Source organism: Xyrauchen texanus, chromosome 20, assembly GCF_025860055.1.
Source record: "Xyrauchen texanus isolate HMW12.3.18 chromosome 20, RBS_HiC_50CHRs, whole genome shotgun sequence".
NCBI classification, from domain to species: Eukaryota; Metazoa; Chordata; class Actinopteri; order Cypriniformes; family Catostomidae; genus Xyrauchen; species Xyrauchen texanus.
In genome coordinates, this window is record NC_068295.1 from 1265498 (window position 1) to 1288941 (window position 23444).

Sequence of the window (23444 nt, forward strand, 5' to 3'; positions counted from 1 at the left end):
AATTGCAACTTTTTGAATTACTGATTTGAATGAAAGCACGTGACTCAGTCCTGCTAAATTACTTTGAAATGACATGTGAGGTACAACACAATTTCATATCACATATCACTATAATCAAAAATTATCCAGATTAACTATTTTAAAACGCATTTCCTATCATGTACGCCTATAAAAGATGACCGAGCCAATGAGAGTACGTTATGGGCGGGGCGACACATGTAGCTCCGCCCCGTTCTGCAAGCTGCAGCCAGTGAGACTTGAGCGCGCGCACACTCAGTCCAGTAGGAGACGCAAAAGCGCCATTAAACACAAGAAGAAGAAGAAGAAGAAGAAGAAGCATGTGTCCGTTAGTGTTTGAATGTGTTTAACGTCATTCGTGAGGTAATGTTTGTGTATCCGTGCATGTTGTTTTTCTGTCTTTGGCGTTTTAATGATCGCAATTGAAGATAATTATCGTCGTTTGTGGCGGTTTTGTGACGGACTCTTTCAAATATTCAGTTTCAAGAGAAACAAACAAAAATCGTTGGATTTGTTTTCTGAAATAGTTTTACTTTCCATCGCTGTAAATTTACCATAATTTTACTACAGTAACCATACCACGATATTCGTAGTGAAACTATAGTACTACAGGAAAACGAATACTGTGTTATACTGTTAAAAAAACTAATTTTGTGATTTATTATGGTTGTACTATAATAACTATAGTTCAACTAGGATTACTGTGGTAGTTTAACCATTGTATTTGTAATAAAAAAAATATTATTAAAGGTTAACCATGGATAATCTATATTAAAACATGGTTTTGGTCCCCAAAAAACTAAAACATTACACTGTCATGGTAACTACTATAGTAAAGCCATGATTTTACTATTATATGTTTTTTGGCTTCAGTGTGTTTTTATTGCACTATAGATTTATCATGGCTAATCTTGAGGTTACTATGGTTTTACTTCAAATACAACGATTCAATCCACAGTTAAACTATGATATTTGTGGTTAAACCATAATAACACATAACATAATAAGTTTACTGTGTTATTAGTGTTGTGTCACTTGGAATATCATTGTTAAAATATGGATACCATTGTAAATTTATTGCGAGGGAACACACAACTTGATCAGTATCAGGCCAGAGTGAGGGCGAAAATGTTTTTAATGCTAAAAACGTTAATAATTTATCAGTGGACCTGACGGAAGATAATAAAACTATATGGAAAAAAAAATAGCTTTTTCAACTTTAACATAATTTAAACAATTTGCCATCTTCAGCCTGTTCCCATTCAAATGGCGTTTTATCGATAAAAATAGTGTGCATGACAACATGCTTAAAAAACACTTTGTCACATAAGTTTTCGTTTATCGCAGAATAAACCTGCCCTTAAGCTGTTTCCATACAGAAATGTGTGTATATCACTAATTGTGTACATTTCACCTCCCAGATGTCCCTAATTTTCCCCCTCAAAGTTTTGGTAAAATGGGGAGATTAGTGAGACAATTCATTAAAATTTGTCAGCTTACTGTAATTATAATTTCACAAATAAATGCAATCTAAAGTGAGCAGTTGCTCTTCTGATGGGACTGTAATATCGGTCCTGATGTTGCGTCTATCGCAGGTTGCCATCGGTTACGACCCGAAATCGCCATGACCCTGTTCAAGGTGGCGACCTGCAGCAAGTATTGGGGGAAACTTTCAGTCTCAGGATCATCATGGATGTGTTTATGATGTTTGCACAGATATTAAAGAAACATTGATGCGTGTAATATCAGTGTTACATGTATGATACATTCCTCATATTCAATATTTTAAACAATCATCTAATCTAAAGCATCACAACTGCATCATGTCCCGCATATTTCTCCAGCAACTTTTAACAACCAACTTGATTGTCATCTAAAATTAATTTTAGCATCATATTATAAAATATAAAAATTAACATTTTCTGAAGAAGCTCAGCAAACTTGATTCGAGGTAAAGAGGGTTCGATTTAAAATATTTAAAAGTTTAAAAATGTTCAAAAGCTTTGAAATTGAACTCGGCATTGGACAAATAGTTCTGATAGTCTTGAAAAACATGTAGAACATTGTGAGAACGTCATCAGTCGTTAGTTTGTGTAAATATAAGGCAATTAAATTGGCCTAGCAATATTATTTTTTCATTTGGTAATTTATTTAATTGAATACAGGGAATTTTGCCTGCATTTTTATCAAAAGTAAGCGAAAAAATAATCTTGTAGAATTGGTTTATATGTTAGCGTTCCAAAAAAAGCACACTGCTCACTGCTCACTGCTGTCCTAGTATTGTGTATTTATTATTATTTAAAACTTCTTTATGCACAGAAATTGTGTTTTTTGTATTGTGGGCTAAATCAATGACTGCCGTCTATTATTTTGAAAGGTGAGGAAAGGCAAGTTTAATAAATGAAAGGATGGTTACCGCAATCAAATTAATCGCAAAGAGTGGCCATTCATTTGTTCTCCTTGCACTTATCGATAACTGGTGCATGATACGAGATATTTATGTTGGCACTCCTGGAAGTGTCACGACACAGATGTGTTTGCAGCATCGGATCCGTGCAGGTGTGCCATTAAGACCAATCCATAACAGTCCCAAGTAATGCTTCACGTACAATAAATTGGCTTTCAAGGATGTACAGTTAACATACACCTTAGTAAATACATTTAAAATCACATATTTAAATGTCACAATTCCAGACATTTAATCCTAGAAAACATTCCCTGTCTTAGGTCAGTTCGGATCACGACTTTATTTTAAGAATGTGAAATATCAGAATAATAGTCGAGAGAATGATTTATTTCAGCTGTTACTTCTTTCATCACATTCCCAGTGGGTCAGAAGTTTACATACACTTTGTCAGTATTTGGCAGCATTGCCTTTAAATTGTTTTGGGGATTCTTCTAGAAGCTTCTCACAATAAGTTGCTGGAATTTTGTCCCATTCCTCCAGACAGAACTGGTGTAACTGAGTCAGGTTTGATGGCCTCGGATTGAGGTCAAGACTTTGTGATGACCACACCAATACTTTGACTTTGTTGTCCTTAAGCCATTTTGCCACAACTCTGGAGGTGTGCTTGGGGTCATTGTTCATTTGGAAGACCCATTTGTGTCCGAGCTTTAACTTCCTGTCTGATGTCTTGAGATGTTGCTTCAATATATCCAGATAATGTTCCTTCCTCATGATGTCATCTATCTTGTGAAGTGCACCAGTCCCTCCTGCAGCAAAGCACCCCCCAACATGATGCTGCACCCTCATGATTCACGGTCGGGATGGTGTTTTTTGGCTTGCAAGACTCCCCCTTTCTCCTCCAAACATATTGATGGTCATTATGGCCAAACAGTTCAATATTTGTTTCATCAGACCAGATGACATTTCTCAAGATCTTTGTCCCCATGTGCACTTGCAAACTGTAGTCTGGCTTTTTTATGGTGGTTTTGGAGCAGCGGCTTCTTCCTTGCTAAGCAGCCTTTCAGGTGATGTCCATATAGGACTGGTTTTGCTGTGGATCTAGATACTCGTCTACCTGTTTCCTCCAGCATCTTCACAAGGTCCTTTGCTGTTGTTCTGTGATTGATTTGCACTTTTCACACCAAACTACGTTCATCTCTAGGAGACAGAATGCGTCTCCTTCCTGAGCAGTATGATGCTGTGTGGTCACATGGTGTTTATACTTGCGCACTATTGTTTGTACAGATGAACGTGGCACCTTCAGGAGTTTGGAAATTGCTCCCAAGGATGAACCATACTTGTGGAGGTCCACAATGTTTTTTTCTGAGGTCTTGCCTGATTTATTCTGATTTTCCCATGATGTCAAGCAAAGAGGCACTGAGTTCGAAGGTAGTCCTTGAAGTACATTCACAGGTACACCTCCAGTTCAGTACACCTCCTATCAGAAGCTAATTGTCTAAAGGCTTAACATAATTTTCTGGAATTTTCCTTGCTGCTTAAAGGTAGACAGGGATGCATCGATCTGATACCTGGATCGGTATTGATCTTATGAGCACGATCCAAGTCCGATACTGTACGTTAGTCATGTTTGTTACTGTCAAGCTCCAAACATTACATAGAAGAACCATAAAAACACCATTAAAACAGTTCATATGACTCGTGCATTTTATTCAAAGCCTCTTGAAGATGTAAGATAGCTCTGTGAATCACAAAGGCTGTGTTTAGCAATAGTAGATTTAGCTATATCGGTAAAACTTTTGATGCGCTACACTTTTTACATGTAGGTAGTTAATGGGAGTGGTGGTGGCATAGTGGGCTAAAGCACATAACTGGTAATCAGAAGGTTACTGGTTTGATCCCCACAGTCACCACCATTGTGTCCTTGAGTAAGACACTTAACTCCAGGTTGCTCCGGGGGGATTGTCCCTGTAATAAGTGCACTGTAAGTCACTTTGGATAAAAGCTTCTGCCAAATGCATGAATGTAAATGTAATCAACCAAACAACAATTTTTGATAATGAAGAAAAGCTTATTTTGGCAATTGTTACAATGCCTTTAATACATTCTAATATCAAATTGAACTTTTGAAACAATCTGTATTTACATTAGTTCTACACAAGTGTACTAGAAAATAGTGTCGCAAAAAACAGCTCCCAAAATCACCAGATTTTAACAACGCAACCCAAAATTCGTTTTCTCAAATGCATCCACACTCTAGTCCAGTAGGAGACAGAAAAGCCCTGTTAAACACAAGATGACAGAAGAACTAATTTCTGTATGTGTTCAATGTGTTTAACTTAATTTGTGGGATTTTTATTATTTTGATGTGTATTTCTAATTATCGTAAAATAATCTCATCATCGCCGTTTGTAGCAGTTTTGTGATGGTCGCTTTAAAATATTCAGTTCCAGGAGAAACAAGCAGAAATGTGAGAATATCATATTTAGTTTCTGATAATTGAGCTCGTTAAATGAATCGGCTTGTTGAGGAGTGGTGGTGGCGTAGTGGGCTAAAGCACATAACTGGTAATCAGAAGGTTGCTGGTTTGATCACTACAGTCACCACCATTGTGTCCTTGAGTAAGACACTTAACTCCAGGTTGCTCCGGGGGGATTGTCCCTGTAATAAGTGCACTGTAAGTCCCTTTGGATAAAAGCATCTGCCAAATGCATAAATGTAAATTAGTTAAATGAAGGCGAGTATATGTTAAAGCTTGTTATAAAATCTGATAATATTCCTGCAGTCAGGAAAATGAAACCAAACTCCACATATTTATATTTATAGGCTACCATATCAAAAACAGTTATTTAACAGAGCTGTATATAATCCTATAAAAATCTTTTTGAGTAGTTTGAATGTCAGTCCATTATAAGGATGATGTTTTTGTGTTCAGATGTTCATCATGAGAGAGCAGGTGGATGTGATCTGCTGTAAATCAGTAGGAACTGATCTGTCCATGCTGGATATTGATGATTTCATCTCAGAAATCTCTCAGCTGAAGAAAGAGGTGACATCACTGAAGACAAAGCTGATGAAGAGAGACGACAGGTTACAGGTTAAACATTCATTTCATCCTTACAGTTGAGATTGTATGCTTTCAAATTATGTGATACGATGAACGGTACAGATGGGATTGTGTTGTGTTGGTCAGGAGCTGGGAAAGGTTTCCTGTCAATCTTCAGTGTGTGTGACTGATGGGACCTCCACAGAATGTCAGGATTCAGTGTGGAGCGGCAGAGATCAGTCCACACCACAGCGACTGCTGGACAGACTCTCTGAACAGAGATCCAGAGACACACAGGACTCACAGCTGACTTTACTCTGTTCTACTGACGATAATCAGGGTGATCAAACCCCTACAGAGTCTCTGACTTCTGACTGTAACGCTGTAGAACAGCAGATGCTGCAGACACCAGTGAAGATGTGTTCAGTGAAGCTGCTGGACTGCAGGAACCTGATTAAGAGGAGAGGAGAAATCAAAGTAGAGGAACAACATGGTAATGAAGATGATGGTGATGATCAAACCTCCACAGAGTCTCTTGCTAATGTCAGTAATGCTGGAGAACAGCAGATGCTGCCAGTGAATATCGAAGTGAAGGAGGAGGAGATAAAAGAAGAAAACATGGCAGAGGAAAAACAGGGTGTTGAAGATGATTATTTATCTTCAGGTATGTTTCTTCCTTTAACGATTTACATTTTCTTATTAATGGACTGTCATTTTACAAGTCGTTTTATCACTCAAAACAGTTCACTGCTGCAAGAAGGTTTAAAAAGGTGCATGTACTCCAATGTTTTTTGCACTGCTTTTTTTTTTTTTACCAGCGGTGCGGCACGTTTTTGGATCCACCAGCGTAGCAGAGGTGGAAAAAAAGTGATGATGTGCACTTGCCCTCCAACTTAAGAAAAAGAAAGCTGCAAAGAATGAATAAAGCACATTTTATTATTCTATTTCGTCATACTTTGTTGGATTTTTTCAATGGATAGTAAGTGGTGACCCACCATTGTAAAGAACATAACCTGTATTTTAAAGGGTCATGAAGCACTAAACTACATTTACTGAGATGTTAACAGATATGTACAATGATAAGCCAATACATTATGAGTAAATAACGTTGATAATCTCCTAACAAATCCACATGTCAAGGTCTGGGTAGATTCGATGGTAAGCGAAAAATCAGTTCTCGTTGTCAACGAGTTGCGGGAGAAATAGGCAGGAGTAAAGACCTGAGTGACTTTGACAAGGGCCAAATTTTTATGGCCAGAGGACTGGGTCAGAGCATCTCTGAAACGGCTTGTGGGGTGCTCCTGGTCAGCAGTGGTGAGTACCTACCGACACTGGTCCGACAGGGTGTTGGGCGCCCAAGGACTATAGGGGCGGCTGTGGCTCAGTTGGTAGAGCGGGTCGGCCACTAATCGCAAGGTTGGTGGTTCGAATCCCGGCCCACATGATTCCACATGCCGAAGTGTCCTTGGTCAAGAAACTGAACCCTAAATTGCTCCCAATGGCAGGCTAGCTTACATACCTTACATAGCAGCTCTGCCACCATTGGTGTATGAATGTGGGTGTGTATGGGTGAATGAGACGCAGTGTAAAGTGCTTTGAATACCGTTAAGACTTAAAAAGGCGCTATATAAGTGCCGACCATTTACCATATCGATACATGAGGGAAACGAAGGCTATACAATCTGGTCTGAACCGACAAAAGTAACTTTTGAATGATGGTTACTGGAGGAATGTGTCACAACACGTAGTGCATCGCACCCTGATGTAAATGGGCTGCGTAGCCGAAGGCCGGTCAGAGTGCCCATGATGAACCCAGTCCATCGCCGGAAGCGCCTACAATGGGCACACATCTCTGATCACTGACAATGATGAAACAGCCTACAGAGAGGAGGTGCACACTCTGACACGCTGGTGTCAGGAGCACAACCTCTCCCTCAACGTCAGTAAAACCAAGGAGCTTGTAGTGGACCTCAGGAGGAAAGACGGAGAACACAGCCCCATCACCATTAATGGAGCACCGGTGGAGAGAGAGCAGTAGGAAATTAGATATTTTCACCAAATTTGGCATGCTTATGTGAGAGGCGCTATAATACCCAAAAAACTGTCTGTAATTGAAATTGGTTGTAACTATGAAACCGTTAATCCAATTGACTTCAAAATTTGCATACATTGTCTTTGTCTCAGCTGCCATCAACCAATCAAATTTCAGCAGCTTTTAGACATGGTTAACAATGACCGATAGGAACGAAACTTGGTGGACCTATTTGATTCTTGGTCTGAGAGGGTTGTGCAAAGTTTAAAAAGAATCGGCCACTAGGTGGTGCTATCACAATTTTTGTAGGTGTTAATGGTTGTATATAATGCAGTGTTGTGAAAAAAAAGGAATATATATCACCTGATAGCTCTTCTCATTCTAATCAAAGTTGCCTCAAGAAGCATTGGTGTCTGTCAAACCTTTCTGTAAATATTTCAGATAATCTTAAAAAACTACTTTTGCGATCTAGTCCTATGTTTTTCGCCGATTGGAACCAACCCAGTGCAGAAATATACTCTGGAGTCTGATTATCAATAATTATCAAAACATTTCAACACACGGTCGCTAAGGGGTGCCAAAACGTTCGAAAAGGGTAGGCCATTTGTACTAAAATGGCTATAACGCCCAACCAAAATGAGATATTTTCACCGAACTCAATACACATGTGTATGAGCTCAATCCGAGGTCACATTAAAAAAAGAAAACATGGAGTTTGATGCTATAACAGGAAAAATCATAAAACAGCTCTAACTATGCAACCGTTAGTCTGACTGAGTTGAAATTTGGCATGGAGTGTCTTTGTCTAAGGTCAAACTGAGCATTGTTAATTGGGACAGTCTAGCCTATGGAGGACTGTCCTTGTCACAACTGTGACAGCTGCCGAGTGACTGTGTATTGGACTTTTTTGAAAGTTATATTAAACTGTCTGAAAAAAAAAAAATATATATATATATATATATATATATATATATATATATATAATCGCATCTTAGTAAGCTATAAGTCAAGATTTGAACTACTTTAAAGGATTTTTTTTACTTTTGTGTCATTACATATTTGAGTAAGTTGAAACATAATACTTGGGTTAAAAAGTGTAATTCGGCAATTTCTCTCAAAAAAAAATAGTGTCGTCACTAGGGTTGGGCGATGTCCCCTAAATTGGCAGTTGACGATGTTGACAGTAAAACATCGCGATGGACGATGATATCGTCATATAATTTTCAAAAATTATATGAAAAATTATAATTTCGTTATTTTACTAACCCAACCCATCGTCGGCGCTTTATCAGTAGGTTGCACGACACGTGAAGCATTTTTTTTTTAGCTTTCACTTAAGAAGAGTTGTGCACTTTTTATTTTAATATATCTGTTTACATAAATACTATTTTCCACTTAAAAACTATAATTTCGTTATTTTACTATCCCAACTGACTCATCCGCGCTTTCCAATAGGTTGCACGTAAGGGGGAAAAATATTTCTTCCACTTAAGAAGAGTTGTGCACTTTTAAGCACTTTTTATTTTAATATATCCCTTTACATAGATATTTTTTTTCTACTGAAAAACTATAATTTCGTTATTTTACTAGCCCAACTAATTAGTACTCATCCGGGCTTTTTAATATATTGCGCCTAAGAAAAAAAAGTCGTCTTTGGGCAGCCTTCTTGTGAAGAGCAGCCACAGCCACACTCACTGATGAGCAAAAGGTGGAGGCAGAAATGACCATGTACCTGCAGGAAATGGCCATTGATGGGGAAGAGGACCCGCTGACTTGGTGGAAAACGAACGACAAAAGGTTTCCGTTCATGGCAAGATTAGCACGGAAATATCTGTGCATATGTGCTACCAGTACTCCATCAGAGCGGGTCTTCAGCACAGCAGGTAGTGTAGTTACTCCAATCCGCAGCTTATTAAAACCAGATAAAGTGAATATGTTGGTATTTCTGGCCAGAAACAATGAAATTTAAACATGGTCTATGGTGAAAGATATTAGACTTCTTTACGCATTTTTCGCCATCCGTTGCGGAGCTATTCGATTTTGAATATTATTTTTTAAACGTTCATTTGTGTAGTTCATATGACCACTTTACAATATTTCCATAACATAATTTATTTTGTAGCCTGTGCTGAAGTTAATTGTGCTGCTAATTATAAGTGAAATGTTAATGCCGAAGTTTCGGTCTGAGTGTTGTTCCCGTTTTCTTGTTCTTTATTTGTTGTTCTTCTATGTTTTAATAAATGTGTGTTATTCATATTCACCTTGTTTCTTTCATTTGATTTGACATTATGGATTTATGGCCAAGGAAATTTTTCTTTAAAAGTATTAACCAGACAAAAGTTATTTGACGTTCAGCTGGTCTGGGTTTATCTTAAACTGCCGCTTCAGTGTATACAAGAGCTATGTGACAATGAGCAATATTTTCTGAGACGCTACAACTACTAATAATTAATTAATAAAGGCTATTTTCTTGTAGCCTACAACATAAAATATTTTAATCTAAATGTACAGTGTAAGACATGTAAAAAAAAGACAAGAAGCTAACAATGTCCAGATCAATATTTGTGTAGCCTGCCTGACACGGTATTTTCACAGACTAACACGTCACGTCTCTGGCATATAGTACAGTATTTAAAATAGCATATATGCATTAGTTATATTCTCAATTTAATTTACAGAGCAATCCCTGCAAAGTTTTTAGGTTAACTATAGAAGAGACTAGGATTAGTGAGTCACACTAGCAAGACTCGCAAAAGGGGGCGTGGCATCACGATGGTGGCTCGACATTGTGATGTTGGTCAGCCATCACGATGGACGATGATATCGTCCATCGGCACAACCCTAGTCGTCACTGGTGTACAATGAATTCTGGGGTAGTCAAGGCTGTGAAGGATCCATCTGTTGTATCCTTCATTTCATGGGAAATGAAGGACATATTTGGAGGCCGCATTTGAAGGAGCCTTCGAATTGGGTCAGCATTTGTCACGCATCAGTGACGCAATCGGCCTTCGAATGCAACCTTTCATTAAATTTTTGCGATTATGTAAAAAAATACTTTTATGAACTAGTCCTAGGTTTTTCACTCAACCTCAATAAAACCAATGCAGTACAATTCTCTGGAATCTCTAGGTCAAGAATTATTAAAAATAAATGTTTAAATTTACCCTTTGGGTAGCTATAACAGTGTCATTTAGAAAATGGGCATGGTCAAGAGTACAAATAAACCCATAATTCCTAAACAAAAACTTAGAACTTCTCTTAATGAGGTGAGCACATGTGACATGATTCTAAACAAGCATGTAGACTTTTATGGATATCAGATCATAGGTGGTGCTATGAGCTTTAAAAAGCTTTAAAAAACATTTATTTCCTTAGTAAATTGCCTGCATTGGCTGTAAATGGTCTATTCCATCTATAATCTAGGTGGTTACATACATTTATTTAGGTTGCTAAATAAAACATAATACCTTTTTAATGCATGTGCTTAAAGAACCCTGTTAATTGCTGCTCGCAGCTATATTTATTATTATTATTCTGCTATAAAACTGATCATGCTGACCAAACCATAAGTCGTAGAGAGCTGAAACTTTGAGGGAAGGTTGTCCCCCAGAGTACTACAACATTTCAAAGTTTGGGCCCGATCGACCTCAAGGTGGCACTAAAGTGATCATTTTAAGTTTTGGCCCATAACTCCTAAACCATTCGTTGCACACTCAAGTGTCTTACATTGTTGTATTCCTCGACTCAAGACACGATTTCATCGTGCGGGTGTTAATTTCAAACCCTGATGACTACAGTCATTAAATGCAGTTTTAGGCGGAATAAACGGTATAAATAAAAATGGCTTGCACAGCAAACATCAAAAATTAATACTGGATGTTTGTTGTGTTCTGACATTGAATTAAGGTTCAAGTTGATGTTACATTTCTCTGTCTTGAATTGATCTTTGTCCATTTACTGTGTTTATTGTAGAGCTGATTGTAGCAAAAGAGAAACGTCAAGAACTGGATAAAGTGGAGGACAAACTTCAGTGTCGGAAACATCATGATTTCACAACTGGAGTAAAATCTTTGAGTTGCTCAAAGACTAAGAAGAATTTATCACCAGAAAAGCATAAAAGAAGAGCAGCCAAAAATACATTCACCTGCTCACAGTGTGGAAAAAGTTTCACAAATAAAAGCCGGTTTAATAAACACATGAATGTTCATATTGGAGAGAAACCTTACACATGCCATCAGTGTGGGAAAAGTTTTGCATATACAGTTTGTCTAAAAGGTCATCTCCGCTGTCACTCTGGAGAGAGACCATTTGAATGTGAAAAGTGTGGTAAAACATTTGTTTTGTATTCAGGCCTAAGAAAACATCTGAAAACTCACACAGATGAGAAGCCTTACAAGTGTTCTTTTTGTGGAAACCGTTTTGCACGCCTGTTCTATTTGAAAATGCACCAGAAGATACATACCGGTGTGGGTGCTCATATGCACTGTGGGAAGACCTTTATTTCAGCCAGCAGCATGATACAGCAGCAAAGAATTCATGCTGGAGAAAAACCTTACAAGTGCTCACACTGTGAAAAGAGTTTCAATCTGAAACATCACCTGAAAAAACACGAGAGAATTCATACTGGTGAAAAACCTTTCAAGTGCTCAAACTGTGAAAAGAGTTTCACTCAGTCACAACACCTGAAAAAACACGAGAGAATTCATACTGGAGAAAAACCTTACAAGTGCTCACACTGTGAAAAGAGTTTCACTCAGTCACAAAACCTGAAAACACACAAGAGAATTCATACGGGAGAGAAACCTTACAAGTGCTCACACTGTGAAAAGAGTTTCACTCAGTCACAAAACCTGAAAACACACAAGAGAATTCATACTGGAGAAAACCCTTACAAGTGCTCACACTGTGAAAAGAGTTTCACTCGGTCACATCACCTGAAAACACACGAGAGAATTCATACTGGAGAAAAACCTTTCAAGTGCTCACACTGTGAAAAGAGTTTCACTCAGTCACAAAACCTGAAAAAACATGAGAGAATTCACTGCTTCTGAAGTATCTACATTTTCCACCGAAAATGCCTTTACAGGTTTCCTGTCATTCATGACTTCTGATAACTGAATAAAATTAAATATATAAACATCTCAAGTTGTTTATAATGTACCAATTTTATTGCACAGCAATGTACGTATTAATTTGTTTCATGTGTGGAGAGGAGAAAGAGGGGGGGAAAAAACACTTACTATTTCTCCGATACACCGCAGCTTGGTCCTCTGCCACTCCTCCACCCTCTAATGGATGACAGCCGCACCTCCCTGGGCAGATCAGAGGCAGTCCTCCAGCCCCTGGTGGACGCAATGCCCCGCCGCATTTTTGGTGGATGGTAGGGTTCCCCCCATCCCTGGCAGCGATAACTGCTCCATGCGGTTGGTTGGGAGCCCCTCCTCCCCTCACGGTCTGCGGCTATTCCTCCGCATCCAGGCAGCTGGGCTACTCCGTCCTCCAGGGGATGGCCACGGCTGCTCCTTTGGGGTGGATGTAACGGCGAGAACTCCACTACAGGTTATCCCTCCCTCTTCCTGGATTTCGGCACCAGTGTAAAGGGATTAATGGAAACATTTTAAAAAAGAGAGGGAAAGGCCAACACGGAGCGGTAGTGGGAGAGAAAGAAAAAAGCCACTCCTTTGTTATCTTGGCTGTGTGCTTAGGGTCGTTGTCCTGTTGGAAGATGAACCTTCACCCCAGTCTGAGGTCCAGAGCGATCTGGAGCAGGTTTTCATCAAGGATGTCTCTGTACATTGCTGCATTCATCTTTCCCTCGATCCTGACTAGTCTCCCAGTTCCTGCCGCTGAAAAACATCCCCACAGCATGATTCTGCCACCACCATGCTTCACTGTAGGGATGGTATTGGCCAGGTGATGAGGGTGCCTGGTTTCCTCCAGACATGACGCTTGCCATTCAGGCCAAAGAGTTAAATCTTTGTTTCATGAGACCAGAGAATTTTGTTTCTCATGGTCTGAGAGTCCTTCAGGTGCCTTTTGGCAAAACTTTTACTGAGGAGTTGGTCACTCTACCATACAGGCCTGATTGGTGGAGTGCTGCAAAGATGGTTGTTCTTCTGGAAGGTTCTCCTCTCTCCACAGAGAAACGCTGCAGCTCTGTCAGAGTGACCATCAGGTTCTTGGGCACCTCCCTGACTAAGGCCCTTCTCCCCCGATCTCTCAATTTTGCCGGGTGGCCAGCTCTAGGTAGAGTCCTGGTGGTTCCAAACTTCTTCCATTTACGGATGATGGAGGCCACTGTGCTCATTGGGACCTTCAATGCCGCAGACATTTTTCTGTACCCGTCCCCAGATCTGTGCCTCGATACAGTCCTGTCTCGGAGGTCTACAGACAATTCCTTGTACTTCATGGCTTGGTTTGTGCTCTGACATGCACTGTTAACTGTGGGACCTTATATAGACAGGAATGTGCCTTTCCAAATCATTTCCAATCAACAGAATTAAGTTGTAGAAACATCTCAAGGATGATCTGTGGAAACAGGATGCAACTGAGCTCAATATTGAGTGTCATGGCAAAGGCTGAGAATACTTTCTGGATGCACTGTAAATCATATTTTAATATGAAACTCAACCAGAAAGACAAACACACAAATGTGTCAGACAGCTGTCCGCAAATCTCTCTCTGTCTCACTGCAGTCTCCAGTTGGCCTTTATGCCTCTCTGAGGCTTGATTAGCCTCATGACCCGGCCCCGCCCTCCACCCTGCCACATTCCTCCCTCGTTCGCTCAGGCCGGGGAACCCCCAGCATGACTCTTTCCTTGGGGAGGGGCGTGCTTTCTGCCCCATCTGCCGGCAGGTCAACCCTGTCTACGTGGATGAGGGATGGGACAAGGGGAGGGAAACAAAAAAAGTGTGGCACCTACACACCGTAACGGCAAATCGTGCCAAATTAACAAAACATTTTAAAAAAGAGAGGGAAAGGCCAACATGGAGCGGTAAAGGGAGAGAGAGAAAAAAAAAACACTTACTCGCTGGTTCTCCGATATGCCACAGCTTGGTCCTTTGCCACTCCTCCACCCTCTAATGGACGACAGCCATGGCTCCCTGGATGGATTGGAGGCAGTCCTCCGGCCCCTGGCGGACAGAATGCCCCGCCGCATTTTTGGTGGACGTAGGAGTCACCCCTGCCCCTGGCAGAGGTAACCGCTCCAGGCGGTTGGTTGGGAGACCCTCCTCCCCTCGCGGTTGGTGGCCGTTCCTCCACTTCCAGGCGGCCGGGATACTCCGTCCTCCAGCGGATGGCCACGGCTGCTCCTTTGTGTTGGATGGTTGTGGCGAGAACTCCACTACGGCTCATCCCTCCTCCTTCCCGGATTTCGGCACCAGTGTAAAGGGATTAATGGAAAGGAGGTGGCGAGAACCAGCTTGACAATATAAATAATAGTTTAATATAAAAGTGAAACAAAACTACAAACACACAAATGTGTCGGACAGCTGTCCGTAAATCGCTCTCTCTGTCCCAATGCAGTCTCCAGTCGGCCTTTATCCCTCTCTGAGGCCTGATTAGGGGCTGGGTGTGTGGAATCATGATCCGGCACCGCCCTCCGCCCTGCCACAGTGTGTTACCATGAAAGTATTATTTTGCACATTTCTGCATATTATTTGAATGTTTAATAAAGTACATTTCATCCCCATGAATCCTAATTTTTTGTTCGTTTTCAGTTTTATTGTGTTCAATGCGTAGATGTACTATTGTCGTATTACAGTTTAATTGCATTATCCTCTGAGGCTGTGCAATAGTATATAAAAATAATAACATTTTCCAGTCACCACGACAAGCAGGTAGGGGGCCCGAGCATATTAGAGTGTCTGGCATAGTTTTTGCAAGTACACACACCTCTTTAAATGTATCTCTAGTGATCTCTGACTGGCAAAGCAGGACATCATTAGTGCTGACATGAATAACAATTTTAGAAAATTTTAGCGTTTGCTGAGTGAGTCACCAAACGCCATGCTGCGGGGGCTCTAGAATCAGAACCAAAGTGTGTGTGTGTTGCTCGTTGTACTATCTGCATTTGAAATGTTATCTACCGGCTTCTCTTTCTCACTGACCTCCACTAGCATTCGGATGCGTGTCTCCTACTCATTAACCTTTTGTCAGCCTGACTAATTCTTTACATTATCACATGTGAATCCCTTACTGCTGACGGAAGAAGATATAATAAATATATGACATGCAATGCAGGAAAAAAAAATTACGGATCCCATGACATACCTTTGCATTGTTTGTTGTTGGTTGTTCCTAAGCAGTGAGGGATTGAGATAGATGTTAATCCCCCTTACAATTGTTTGTTGTTATGGTTGTTCTTGATTAGCGGTAATACAGAGGAGAAAAACAGGTGCACGCTGTAAAATGTGCACAGTTTTATCGTGATAAAAATAGAAAGCAAATTCATGCAGAGAATGCATGCAGTGGAAACGCAATGAGAATAATGTGGGGGTAAACCCAATATGCGCTGAAAAATGGCAGATGTTAATGAGTAAAAGCTGAAAACAGATAGATAAGCGATGTTAAAAAAGCTAGCAGGCTACAAACAGACTTGAGCTAGGCATCAGCAGCATTAGGTAAAATACACACAACTGACATACAGTTTTTGAATGGCACTTCAACGGATTCGCAGAAAAACAAGCAAAATTTAACTTGAGGCTGTATCTCAGGAGGTCAGGAGATAGAAAAATGGCTATTTTGGCTTATATCTCTTTAACGCTTTCATGTCACAAAGCTTCTTTTCTGCTCATGGTGTGGATAACTGGCTTGACCCCGGTATCACTGCTTGCAGCTATATTTATTATTATTATTATTTTTATTAATCCGCTTTGGAGTCCATGGCATCCCATAGAATCGCTTGTGGAAAAGTTATGAAATTTGGCACACACAAAGAGGGCAACAGAAAAATTGGTATCTATATCTCAAGCCCTCTAGCGCCACCGACTGCCCAAATTTGTGCTCACGTTTATGTGAATAACTTTTGAACCGTGGGTCCAAGAATCTAAATTCCCATTTCCTCTGATTCCTTGGCTCAAGACAATTCGATTCATATGACCATGAATTTGTTCGCCATTTTGAATTTTCTTAAAAACCTGCAATATTTTTATTGCACACAATGCATCGCATACACTTATAAAGTGGACCTACTAAGTAGGGGGAAACCAAGCTCACTATATGCCCAAAATTGCCTTCATCACCAGCCGCACCGGCCCCAATCCCCAAGGCGGCGCATTATGAGGGACGGCTGAAGTGGCTTTCTCTCATGAGGAAAGAAAGCAGCAACTGCAATGTTGCCATGGATATGTTCTCACACTGAGAACATGAACCATACATAAAATGCTGCCTGTGTGTGATCATAGCCCAGATACACAGCTCTTATGACCATCAGAAGCGGAGAGAAATCGACCGCATCCAAGAACTAAACAGGGGCGGACGGACATCATTATAAAGACGCATCCTGAAATGGACGTTCAACGCCAGCAGTGTATGGCTCTTTTAGAGAAAATAGCTCTTTCAGGAGCCCTGTCGAAGCACCCAGGGGCAAAGCTACACTGCCACGCAGAGAAGGTGAAAGCCTCTGTAGAGATGAGTGGAACAGTAAGTGAATGGAGCTCGCTGATCACACAACCGCTCGGCTCCGAAGAAAAAATCTGAATGGACAGACGCATATTTCCCTCCCTTTATACCCGTATATATGATATATGTTCAGGGGAGGAACATGCAAATTCTGCCGGCCAATTTCTCATTGGCCTTTTCTCAAGTTCAGAGATGCGCTCTCAAGAGAGACCCCTAGTGTTGCTTCTTCGACACAACATTGAAGTGAGCGACAGATGGGGAACTAGCAATTAACCAGGTCTATTTATCCTTGTATGATATTCATTTCTAACTGGAATGAAACTTTTGCTCATGTTGGCTGTCTAAGTGCAGCTCCGAATGTTGCCCTCCTCGTTCACTCTCACTCCAAGGAATAACATTGTTTGTTTGTTTGTTTGTTTTATTTTTTTGAAAGGGGACAGTGTACATTAATCAACATTGAAACAATGTAAATGTACCTGAGTTAGCTCAGAAGTGCTAATTTTCATCGGTAGTCCCCCAGCCAGATGTAAAAAAGGCAACCTTAAAAATAACCACAGGTATAAAATCACAAAAATACATTTCATATTAAAATAAATAAATACACAATGTTTAAGTGTACACAGAAAGCATTAGTGACTACAAGATTGGCTCTCAACCAGCCATTTGTTTGCATTTTTTTTGAATGGAAAGAATGACAAGGACTCTCTGATGTTTTCAGGCACTGTGTTCCATTGCTGTGCTGCTCTTACGGAGAAAACAGACTGACCAAAAGCTGTTTTTCTCCGGGGGATAATGCAGTCTTCCCTCACTGCCCCTCTGGTTACCCTAATCTCACTAGATCTAAGATGTATAAAGTCACATAGTGGAGGAGGTGCTAGACCATGTCTGATTTTGTAAATTAAACAGATGTTTTTGTATTTAATTAGATTATCCCAAGTAAGTAACTGATATTTCCTCAGAATACTACAGTGGTGATAGTGGTATGGTTTTTTATCCAGTATTTTTAATGATTGTTTGTATAATGTTTTTAATGGTTTTATTGTTGTAGAGTGAGTATTGGACCAGCTTATTAAACAATATGTTATATGGGATATAATCAGAGAAAAGAAATATAATTTAGCAGCTTCTGTTGAGAGAAAGTCTCTAATGAATCTGAAGTTCACTAGACTGAACTTAATCCTGTTACTAACTTTTTTATGTGAGTTTTGAAGTTTAGGTTAGAGTCTATATATAGTCCTAAATATTTATATTCTGTGATGACCTGTAATCTTTCTCCAGATATTACAATTTCAGGTTTTATATTTATATTATTTTTTGAAAAGAACATAGCTACTGTTTTGGATATATTCAATTGCAGACAAAATTGCTCTAACCAGGTTGAGATCAGTGACATGGCCTCTGTAAGTTTTGAGGCAACTTCCTCTGTGGATTTTCCATAGGCCAAAACAGCAGTGTCGTCTGCATACATCAAAGTCTCACAGTTTTTACACAAAGATGGTAAATCATTAATGTATAAACTGAAAAGAATTGGACCTATAATTGAACCCTGTGGAACACCAGTTGATAATGGTAAGGGGGTAGAACTATATTGGTCAATTCTTACACTTTGTGAATGAGATAAAAGGTATGAATTAATGAGGTCAATGAATTTTGGGGAAAAATTAAATGCATGAAGTTTATGCAGTAAAACTGAATGGTTAACTGTATCAAATGCTTTACGAAGATCTAAAAAGATTGCTCCCACTACCCCTCCATTGTCCATATTTGATTTAACCTTTTCTAGAAAATAACATATTGCTGTCTCTGTGGAATGATTAGCCCTAAAACCAAACTGCATTGAGTGCAAAGGAAAAGAACTGCAATTAAGATGATTGGTGATTTGTCTAGCAACCAGTTTTTCAAAGACTTTGGATACTGTTGGCAAAATATTAATAGGTCGGTAATTAGATTAAATAAGGGAATTACCACCTTTAAATATAGGAATGACACTAGCAAGAAATTTCCCTTGATCTAGTGACACATTAATGATGTGCGTTAGTGGTCCCAAAATTGACTGACCTATTTGTTTGAGCATGAGTGTGTCCATCCCATACACGTCTTTTGCTCTTGAAGACTTAAGCTGTGTAATTACCTTTTCCACATCAGATATGGATACAAATTTTGGATGTAGTGGGGGCTCAATTAACAAATCTGAACTAATAACAGGTAAGTTGTTATATTTCATAGGGAAACTTTTGGCTATGGTATCAACAGAATCAACAAAATACTCGTTTAGTGTCTGTGCCACAGCAGATGGATCCTGCATAAGCATCCCATTGTTCTTTAGTTGTATTGAGTTATTACTAGAAGAAGTTTTACCTGTTAGTCTATTGATCTGTTCCCAAATCGCTTTGGAGTTACCATGACAGTTTTTAATAATTGTAATAAAAAAGTCTGCCTTTGCTTTTCGTAATTGTATTAGCACTTTATTCCATAACGAAGCAAATTTTTGTCTGTCACAAGATAGTTTTGACTTTATGGCTTTTTTAAGGGCATTGTCTCTGTCTTTCATTAATTGTTTGATATCATCACTGAGCCAGGGAAAAGAATGCTTTCTGTTTTTGTGTTTAATTATCACAGCAAATTTTTTAATTATTCTTTAACATTATTAACATTATTCTTTTCTTATAGATATATACATTAATGCCTTTTTACGGAGTATAGTTGCTATTAGCAAGTACAATTACCCTGCACTCTGACCCCAGCTTAGCTGGGACCATAATAATAAAGGCTTCTCTATTAGAGCGGTTGGTCAGTCCAGCCAACTGCTATTGAGATAATGAGACCTGAATTATGCGCTATCAAACCAAAACATTAGGGTAAATGTAGGCTATTGGTATGGATCTATTCTAATATATTAACGCCTTCATAAGGAATTTACATATGAATACATTTCGGAGTTCTTCACGCCACCATGCGGCAGTTTTCTTCCAGTGAATATCATACAAGGAGAAATGGACCTTGCAAATTGCAAGTATACGCTCCATATAAAGGTCTTAATACATTAAATATGTTATTATTTTTCTTAATAATAATATTCAGAATATTTTTTATTTATTTATTTTCCCCTTTCTCGGCCAATCTGTAACGCCCAATTCCGAATGCGCTCTTAAGTCCTTGTGGTGGCGTAGTGACTCGCCTCAATCCGGGTGGTGGAAGACGAATCTCAGTTGCCTCCACGTCTGAGACCGTCAATCCGCGCATCTTATCATGTGACTTGTTGAGTGTGTTACCGTGGAGACGTAGCGCGTGTGGAGGCTTCATGCTATTCTCCGCGGCATCCACACACAACTCACCACACGCCCCACCGAGAGCAAGAACCACATTATAGTGACCATGAGGAGGTTACCCCATGTTACTCTATCCTCCCTAGCAACAGGGTCAATTTGGTTGCTAGGGAGACCTGGCTTGGGGGGGTTGGGGGATGCAGGGATTCAGTGGTGTGAGTTTTTGACCTTTAGATTACCATTTGAGAAGAAAAATGAGGTTAACCGGCTTTACAATTATTTGCATTTTTGCTTATTATGCAACAGCACTCATGCAAAAAATTCAAATCACATAAAAATCATCTAAACATCTAAGTGGACATATTTCTGGGGATTATGTGGATGCTAAGGGAAGCCCTATAACAAAAAAACTGATAAACACAAACACGCACGCACGCACGCACACACACAAACACATAAATAAATAAGTACTAAATAAATAAAAATAAGAGGTAATAAGAGATGCTCCAATTTAGGGCACAACACTGCTTATGAGCATCCCGAGCTCAGTGATGTGCTTAAGTATAAACCCTTTGCCCTCATAAGCCTGTTAAAACAGCATAATTTATTCTTAGCATACACCAGAGCTCTGTTTCAAACCTAGTGAGGTGCCTATTTAGACAGTCCCAACATGTAAAACCTAAGCATAAAGGCCAAATTATACTTTGGTTATTCACGACTGCATTGCCTAGATTTTCTCGACACACAGACAGTTCTCAAGCGCCAGCTGTTGGCTGTCCTAAAAGAGTTTTACAAAACAGTTAGACAAGCTCAGTGTATAAATTCCTCCCAGGTAAAGGAGAGAAATGTTGACTATAAATGTATAGTATTTCATTCAACATTGAAACATATTGATAAAAGTAACTCATGTTTTGTATGCTATGTATTTGTATGCTTTTTAGAGTATCATGTTGTTAGTTTAGCTACATGCTAATGCCAAAACTCAATTGTGACTCTCTTGTGTGCTGTACGCTGCTCACTAGCCTAAGGGGCCTTTCACACAGGACATATTTTAAAGTTCCGTTAGCACAATGTTTCTCATGCCATGACCTCTTTTATAGATTGCCGTGCAATGTGCGGTGGAGAGAGGAGCGCAGCTGCAGGAGGTGTAAAGACGAGGACAGGTGCTGGCAGTTACGTCCCCTCTGATCCAGCTCAAGAGCTTTCTGAAGATGTTTCATGGCGATCTCCAGATTTTTTCATCCTCTTCTTTAATAACGGCCAGCTCAGCGTGAGGCTGACACAACACATCCACCAGCATACCGTAGCAAACACATAAAAACACTGATTCTATGCACCTGGCTGTTTATCAGGCTAATCAAGTCTCCGAGAGGGATAAAGGCCGACTGCGTACAGTGGTGCGACAGAGAGAGATCGTTTTCGGGCAGCTGTCCGTCCTATGTGTGTGTGTTTGTGTCTTTTTGTTTAAGTTCTTAATTAAATATAATTTATATTGTCAGGCCGGTTCTCGCCTCCTCCATTCCATAACTCCCGTTACACTGGTGCCGAAATCCGGGAAGGAGGAGGGATGCACCGTAGTGGAGTTCTCGCCGCTACCATCCACCCCAACGGAGCAGCCGAGGCCATATTTCGGAGGACAGAGGAGCCCGGCTGCCAGGAAGCGGAGGAACGGCCGCCGACCGCGAGGGGAGAAGGGGCCCCTAGCCGACCATCTGGAGTGGTCAGGGCCACTGCCAGGGTGGGGGGGGAGACCCCTACCAGCCGCTAAATGTGGCGGAGTTAAGAGAGGACCGCCGACCATGAGCGAGGAGGGGCTCCCGGTCGACCACATAGAGCGGGAGAACCGCTGCCAGGGGCGGGGGAGACCCCTTCTGTTCCCCGCCAGGGGCCGGAGGACGGCCTCCGATCCGCCCGGGGAGGCACGGCTGTCGTCCGTTAGAGGGTGGAGGAGTGGCCGAGGACCAAGCTATGGCGTATCGGAGAACTGGCGATTTTTCTCTCTCTCTCTCTCCCACTGCGTTGGCCTTTTCCCTCTCTTTTAAATTTTACAGTGTTTTGTGTTGGGGTACTGCACTGTTACAGGAAGTACCCCCTATTCTAATCATTATTGTTTCCATCCCCCCTTCAAGATGAACTCTCCCTTTAAAACATCCTTTTCAAAGCACCATTCCCAATACTTTCCCAATACTTTCCCAATGGCTCAAACTAAGAACTACCCAATAATAAAAGATAATAAGACGCAGCACCTCCACAATGGATCTGGAGTAATTCTCAATTATGTCTCTCTGCTTATGAAGGTCGAGCTCACACTGCACACACTCTATCATTATGCACTGAAGACCTTTAGGAGAAGACCATAAGACCTTTGTGTTTACAAAAATAAAACAAGAAATAGAGGGTGAGCTTAAGTAAACGAGAAGGAACCTGGAGTCGACTCACGGTGACATTTGTGGCTATGAACTCCTTCAGGCAGTCTGATGCCAGCTGGTGTTGCTGTAACTGCAGTGAGAGGAATGCCAACGCCAACACAATCCTGAAATCATGAACAAAGTATCATTGCTGAGACACTCACAGCAATAGGAAGAACAAAGACAGTGTTGAATGAGGTCATTATGAGACCCATGAGTGAGTGATAATGTACAGTCATTAGCAAAATTATTACACGGTTCTCTTGAATGCTCCATTGTCCATTCTGGTTGGTCAATCGCACCATCCAGTGGTCTGATATTTCTGAATAACAACCGCAAATCTGGGGATAAAGTGATATAAGTGCAGCCATCCGGGTACTGGGGGTCATCTTTCCTACATCTCGTATCACTCTGTGATCTCCACAAGTAAGATAATTCAATTTATTTTAAACTGTAATCAATATTTCATGTCCGTTTATTAATTTGTCGAGCTGTCTGGTAATAAGCTGGATAATGAGCAGTCAGATGGTCATTTTCGAAAAATAAACACCAACAGAACTCGCAAACCGGAGGTGGAATTCTGCATTTTCTAGAGACTCCAGGCTTTTTCACACATAACATCATTTCAATGCAAATCATTATTTC

The 23444-nt window shown here is 40.3% G+C and overlaps 1 protein-coding gene across 1 annotated transcript; it reads left to right on the plus strand.

The window, feature by feature from the left end:
- The first annotated feature begins 324 nt into the window (after positions 1-324).
- LOC127660796 (zinc finger protein 436-like) lies at positions 325-15125 on the plus strand. Its single transcript, XM_052151215.1, has 4 exons — positions 325-381; positions 5358-5519; positions 5616-6132; positions 11473-15125. The coding sequence occupies exons 2-4, from the start codon at positions 5358-5360 to the stop codon at positions 12549-12551; spliced, it is 1758 nt and encodes a 585-aa protein (XP_052007175.1). The 5' UTR covers positions 325-381; the 3' UTR covers positions 12552-15125.
- Positions 15126-23444: the final 8319 nt, after the last annotated feature.

What these genes read in the sequence shown, in the direction of transcription:
- LOC127660796 (XM_052151215.1), top strand. Translation starts at nt 5,358, where the DNA reads ATGTTCATCATGAGAGAGCAGGTGGATGTGATCTGCTGTAAATCAGTA. An exon ending in AGAGAGACGACAGGTTACAG is followed by an intron (nt 5,520 to 5,615) that starts GTTAAACATTCA and finishes TGTGTTGGTCAG; the next exon opens with GAGCTGGGAAAGGTTTCCTG. An exon ending in AGATGATTATTTATCTTCAG is followed by an intron (nt 6,133 to 11,472) that starts GTATGTTTCTTC and finishes TGTTTATTGTAG; the next exon opens with AGCTGATTGTAGCAAAAGAG.